Here is a 7,373-nt window from a genome sequence, read left to right on the forward strand (position 1 = left end):
AAGAACATTAACTTTTACCAAATACAAAAAAATAATTTATAGGTAAAGTTACTTTTTTGTGTTTAAAGTATTTTCATCATATTAAAAAAAATATCAGAAGTATTAAATATGATTTTAAGAATTTCGAATATTCGAATTCCTGAGACAGTTTTCAAAATTCTGCTTAAATTGTTTTATTTGTCAAATGTCAGTTCCATTAGCCGTTAGGCCATTAAACTTCTTGCTTGCCAATAGCGTTGAAATGTCAGTGCTTCACACTCGTCCAAATGTTCTGCCGCCATTGGCCTTTCGCTATCACATATAACACACAAAGGTGAATCGGCTAGTCCAATGCGAAATAAATGATTCTGTAGAAAGCCATGCCCCGTTAATAATCTAAAAGCAGCAACCGCAACTGATCGTGGGTGGTCGGGAATAAAAGCTGAGTTTGTTAAAAGAAAACTCCAAGACTTGCCATCGCAAGCCCGAGTAGCAAAATTTCTGAAAGTCTGATATATGAGTGATGTCAGCAGTTTAATGGAATGGAGGCTTGCTTTAGTTTTGGTCTTTTGGAGAACCGCAGCTCCTCTTTTGGCAAGCATATCTGCCATCTCATTTCCATAAATACTACAGTGTGAGGGTACCCATTGAAAAGATATCTTGTATTAAAGTTCTTTTATGATTTCCTGGCACTGCTTGACTAACATGTTCTTACACTCTTGATAAGAGGAGATGGCCTGCACTGCTGAAGTTGAATCTGAAAGCTTAAAATTACATAGTCTTTCCAAATAGGTAGTTTGAAATGACTATGTAAGTCATTATAGTCAAGAATTTATAAATCTCTCAAATTATTTTATAGATATCATTCTGCAGATATTTTTCAGTATCATTGATAAAATTATTTACTGATAAAGGAAAATAAAGGTATATGAAATAAATAAAAAAAAGAAACACATAAAATGAATATGAAAAATATTATCAGATTGAAAGATAAAAGGAGATGCTTAAAATAAAAAATAGAAATATTCGTGGATTAAAATAAAAAATAAAATAAAATGAAAACATATGTATAATCAGTAATGTTAAGATATTATAAAAATGTAAGAAAAAACATTATAAATAGATACAGTGAACGAAAGATGCATGGATTTTCCCGTTGCATAACTGGCTGAAACTACATTGTAAAAACTTCTTAATCAAATTGTGGTATCTAGTACTGCTACCTCCTGAATGCAGCATCTATCCACTTATACCGTAAAGTTTTATGCAGCAATTTTTGCAGTTTTTTTTCTCTATTTAATTATAGTGATTCAATAATTTTATATTAAATACAATAAAATTTACTGTATATCAGATTTTCGTTTCGCAAAATTTTATCATATAAAATGAATTTCACGGTAAAAATTATCGGGACTTAGGGTTTTCTGTATATTTTTCATGTAATTTACCTAAGAATTTATTACGGTGTGTGTGTAAATATCTCTCTATTGAGGCCCTATTTCCGAGATGCCGGTGTCCCCATAATTTAAAAGCTAATAATTCATCGAAAAAAATACAAGTTCATACAGAGGAAGAGCCTTTTTGTCCTTGATTTCTTAACTGAAAATATAATTTGCACACTGTAAAAAATTCCAGATAAAATTACCATATAAAGTACCAGCACTTTGGATGATTCGCCAGTACAATCTATTATATCGCAAAATCCATTTTTTACCGTAAAATATAATACAGTAATTTTTACTGTAATGCTTGTTTAATTAGAGTGATTCTGTGATTTTACGGTAATTATTATTGTAAAAATCAGGGTATATCAGATTTTTTTTTTCGTAATATGTTCCAGTTGGAATGGAGTTTACGGTAAAAAGTACCAGCAACCTAAGTGCCGATATTTTTTTCCATAATTTGATCAAAAATGTTTTACAGAAAACTACTTTTTAGTTTATTTAATGTTTAAGCTGTTAAAAATGCCCTTAATATGCAAAAAACGATTATTAGATCGAAAGTTATTAGAGTTTCAGCGTATTGCACATATTTTATTAATAAATTAATAAAATATGATAATAAAAAAGACAAATATAGTTTAATGAAGCTATTCAAAATAACTTTAAGAAATTCCATGCAATAGAGAAAATTATTATTTGATTTCAAGTTTAAAATAATGCTACCTTTGCGTGAACTAAATCTATGTATCGCGGCATGTCTTTTATTCTATGACATTTGATCTAAAACATTCATAAATCAGAATTTGCAAAGGAATCGGTTCACAGATATTTCCATCAATTTTAGTCAAATTACAGTTTGAATCCAAAGGTATGCTGTGATTATTTTAAACTATGGGTGTACTCTCATCCATCATTCATCAGAAATTCGCACGTCGATGATTTTGACAAGAGGTACAGAATTTATTTAAACACTACTACTAACGTTTCCAAAACACATCGCATGTTATTTTTTTGTTAACATTAATCCTGGTATAAATATTTCCCCACATAATTTTATGCAATTAAATTTTGAAAATAGGATTTTAATTAAATGCATCAGAATGAGTAATATGTTAGCAAGTCAATGATTTTGACAGAAGGTATCGAAACTGCTTATATGCTTATACCAATTATTTCGAAACTCTTGTCCTTTCTTTTTTTAACATTGAATTAAACTTTATAGCTTAAGAAACTTTTAAATGCTTACTTTAGCTAACTTTAAACTAAATTGCTAACTTTAAACTAAACTAAATTACTAAGCTAATCATCTGATATTAGTTTTATGTGCAATCCCTATCAAAATTATTAGATTCACTATAAGAGTCTATGAAAATCTTAATTATCAGGCGATACTAAATAGCTTTATTGTTTTTACACGAATGAAAACGGTATGCCATTGTTTACATTTGTGTATCAATTGGTTAAATTAGGCGATTAATAATATAAATTCGATGATTGGATAAATTAGACGATATATAAGTACGGAATATTTATTATATTCGTATATTATAATAATTAGATCAAATTATTAGACGCACTGTAGTGTTTTAATAACTACATGCTTTGCACGAGTTTATATGCATTACTTTTATATTTAAACATTCATATAATGGGTTTTTATTCAGGAGATTTCTTATGTACTTTCGATATGTATTTATTTTTAACGTATTGCATTACAGTGTTAACGAATTGATACACGAACGTAAACAAATGCAAACCGGTTTCAGTCGCGTAAAGACAATAAAGCTGCATAGTAATTAAGAATCTGTGGTAATTAAGAATTTAAATGCAATCTTATTGTGCAGTTAATAATTTGACCAGGGGCTGAAATTAAATTTAGAAACTAGGGCATTAATGCAATCCATGTATACTTGCAATCCATGTATACTTGCAATCCATGTATACATGCAATATATGTATGTACATTATATTAGCAGTCTCATCACATAAGATTTCTCATAAAATTAGTAAATGTCAGTTTTTATCAAATATTATTTGTAACAGTTACTATATATATATAGGTTTTATAATAGTTGTTGTGCATTAAGGTAAGATTATATAATTCTTGTATAATATTATTATGGCACGAAAACTATTTTTATTTATGAATAACATTCAAATTCGAAAACGTAGCAATAACAGAGAATTACTATTTCCGTTCTTAAAACAGTATTTTTTTTTGTACGACTTAGAATAATAGAAAAGTTTTGTCATTATATATTACATGGTCAAAATATACTGCTTTTCATAGAATATAATCACGAGAAGAATTTTAAAAGAAATATACATTATAAATTAATATATTGCATTATTTTTCATTAAAAGTTCTCGACGGACACAATTCTATTTCTACAGATAATTCAATTTTAACTTCCGAAAATATTTTAAGAAGAAAAATTTCATTTCCTTTTTCTTTGCTAAATCTAAACAGTTTCTCTTACTTTTAAATAAAAACAGATTTATAAAAAAAAAATTGTGCATGATACGTATAAAAAAATTATTATTAAAATATTTTTTCCTCACAGTTTCTGTTAGCTGGAGAAATTTAAATATTTCTAAAGTAACACAAAAATATAATATTAATTATAGTTCCCTTACTTTTAAAAACATTAAAAACCTGCTTTCATAAATCTTTTGCAAAGTCTTTCAGCTGGAATACTTAAACTTTCTTACTCATCATTTTTTAAAACCTGTCCAATTCTATGATGTAACGTATTTTTTTTTAACAACGAACAGTTTTCTTCACACCGAGATTATTCTCAATTTTGTGGCTATGATTTAAGCACAATATTTTGAGCCTGGTGGATGTATTCTGTTTACTGTAGTATGTGGAATACGGTTTTCTTTATTCTAAAAATAGAAACTTAATGGAAATAGGAAATTTTAGCTTCTAAAGAAATACTCTTTCGTGATAGAGCTGAATTATTTTATGTTATTTTTATATTTGAAAAAATATATTGTTTATTAGAGAAAAAATATTGCTTGTTTTGGCTTCCGATTTTCAAGCAACAGTTGTTTGGTTTTATTATATTTATTGCAATAACATTAAGCAATAAAACATTAATTTTTTTTTCTTAATTGTTATTAAAAGTTTTGCTAAGCATGGAAAAGTTTAATAAAGAGTAAAGATGATTATAGTTTAGTATTTTTAAGTGTCAAGAAATAATAATTAGTTCATCTGCAATAAACTAACTTTTACATTGTTATTTAATAAATACATAATACTAACACTCGCAAACGAAATCACTCAATTTAAAAAGGTCCTTACATGGAGAGAAAAATTCAGATAGAATTACTTTACCTGCACAGTAAAGACATTTCTGGCAAAAAAATTATAATTCTGGTATTAAAAATCGAAATATAAGGTATTTAAATTATTCATTTGGAAATTATTCAGGTTTTGTGGAAATTCTGGATTATGGTTTTCAAGACTACAGCTCTTACTATGACTCATTTAGTAAAAAAAGTATAAAACTGTAAAATAAATTTTACCAAATAAATGGTATTTATGCCATGCTCTAAAGCAAGGGTTTCCAACTTACATGAGGCCGGGGGCCGCAATTAAAAGTATTAGTCAAATTGCAGGCCGCAACTTTATCAAAATTTTATATAGGACTCTTTTATGTTATTACTGTCAGATTTTCATCAAGTTGTACAAAACAAAAGTATTGAATTACAAATTAAAATACGAAGTAGATTTTTAAAAATATTTAATTGTATATTAAGAAATTCTGGCTATAATAACTTTAAATGTGCACCTATGTAATAAATAATTAATGTGCAACAAATATCAAATTGTGAAGATATAAAACTTGCGTTTTTAAAACCCATATAGATTTTGTACGAAAATTGTCCGCAAAAAAATGACAACTAATATATTTTAGTTCGCGGGCCACAAAAAAAACTTCGCAGGCCGGATGCGACCCGTGGGAGGCTAGTTGGTAGCCACTGTTATCATGATAAAATTACCAAATAATACTATATTTACCAAATTTTATCATAGATTATACAACCATATTTTATTGTTAATTTTAACAAACTCATTTCTGAACCGATTCGGTAAAAATCACTAAGCGTTTGGTGTTCCCATAGAGTTAGAAACATGGTACATTTCATTTTCTGGTAGTTTTGACCATACTCTTTTCAAAGTGTATATTTTGTATCCTGCGTGACCTCTGATAGCCAACCTTAATATATATGCTTGGATTCTTTGTAAAAATTAAGAATAAAATGTATACAGATTAGAAGCTTCAGAAATATTTAGTGAAGAAAAAACAAAAATGCTATCAGAATCAAGTGAACCATCATTGAGGAAAGTCTGAACATATGTAATAATCGCTCAGATTTCCAGAAACTTTTATGATTAGTTCAGTCATGAGAAGATTTCTTAATAAATTAATAATTCTAAACACATGGCATCAAGATGCACATACACCATAATTAAATCACTGATTTCTTTACGACGTTTCAATTTTAAAATNAGATAAAAAGATAAAGAAACAAGGTCATGCTATATCCAGATATAAGTATTTAAGATAAATGGAGTAAATTGATGTTTCCAATATTATCAAGAATACAATGCCCAAAACAATAATAAAAGGGTACTCACCATACATGAGGACATATTAAACAAACAGACATCAAAGGAAGACGGGGAAATAAGCACTTCAGCACCACATTCAATTATTAACAAATTATTTTTATTTAGTAACAAATATCGATCGTTACAATTACTACACATGAATGGCGATTATTAGAAATGGGTGATAAGAGAATTAAAACAATGAAGGCGTCATACATAAAAGTAAAATATAAAAGAACGAGTAATTTAATCGTTAAAATAAATATGAAAAGAAAACTTAAATTTGAGAGGACTTTTAATGTTAAAGAAAAATTAAAGGTATAAACTGTTGATTTTAAATTTTTCAGAAATTGATTACAGCTATGGATTTAATTTAAGATAAAGGTTAAAAAAAATGTAAAAAAGAAATCCCTGGATACGGACCGAAGTCCGCATCTCGGAAGAAAAAAAAAGGAACCAGCCAGAAGGCTCGAGAGAAAGAGAATGTCTTCAAAGTAACTTATAAAAGTCCTTAACTGGTATTGGACCTGAAAAATTACGACCAATTAAATTTAAAGAGGCGGAGAGTTTGAAATTTAAAGGAAAGAGATTGGTTAGTTAGCCCCCCTAAAATTAAAGAAAGAAAAAGAAAGGCGTGAATAGAGGGGTTGGTTGACTTTCCCCACAGGAAGTGCGATGACCGCAATGACCATGAGAAAGGTCAACAAGAAAGTTAAAAATAAAATTGCTAAATAGAAAAAAAGGAATAACGTTTAAAGAAAAATTGAAGGCTTAAATAAAATTAGAAATAAAATTGTCACATTACATTAAGTGTAAATGTGACAATAATCAAAATTAAACTGCTTTTTACAGAATATAATAGCGAGGATAATTTTAAAAGAAAGATACATTATAGTTAATATATTGCATTATTTTTCATTAAAAGTTTTCGACAGACGCAATTCTATTTCTACAGATAATTCAATTTTAATTTTCGAAAATATTTTAAATAGAAAACTTTCATTTCCATTTTCTTTGCGAAATAACCAATTAATCTAAGCTGTTTCTCTTACTTCTAGATAAAATCAGATTTAGAAGAAAAATATTTTGTTTTGTGCTTGTTACGTATTAAAAAATTATTACTCAAATATTTTTTCCTCACAGTTTCTGTTAGTTGGAGAAATTTAAATATTTCTGAAGTAACACAAAAACATAATATTAATTATAGTTCCCTTACTTTTAAAAACATTAAAAATCTGCTTTCATAAATCTTTTGCAAAGTCATTCAGTTGGAATACTTAAACTTTCTCACTCATCATTTTTTAAAACCAGTCCAATTCTATGATGTAACA

The 7,373-nt window shown here is 27.7% G+C and overlaps 1 protein-coding gene across 1 annotated transcript; it reads right to left on the reverse strand.

Annotated features, from left to right (window-relative positions):
• Nucleotides 1–203: 203 nt before the first annotated feature.
• LOC139426821 (uncharacterized) lies at nt 204–590 on the reverse strand. The gene has a single exon (XM_071186912.1). It carries the CDS (start codon nt 588–590, stop codon nt 204–206), a length of 387 nt encoding a protein of 128 aa, XP_071043013.1.
• Between the last annotated feature and the right edge of the window lie 6,783 nt (nt 591–7,373).

The sequence above is a fragment of the Parasteatoda tepidariorum genome, chromosome 10, assembly GCF_043381705.1.
Source record: "Parasteatoda tepidariorum isolate YZ-2023 chromosome 10, CAS_Ptep_4.0, whole genome shotgun sequence".
Classification (NCBI taxonomy): Eukaryota; Metazoa; Arthropoda; class Arachnida; order Araneae; family Theridiidae; genus Parasteatoda; species Parasteatoda tepidariorum.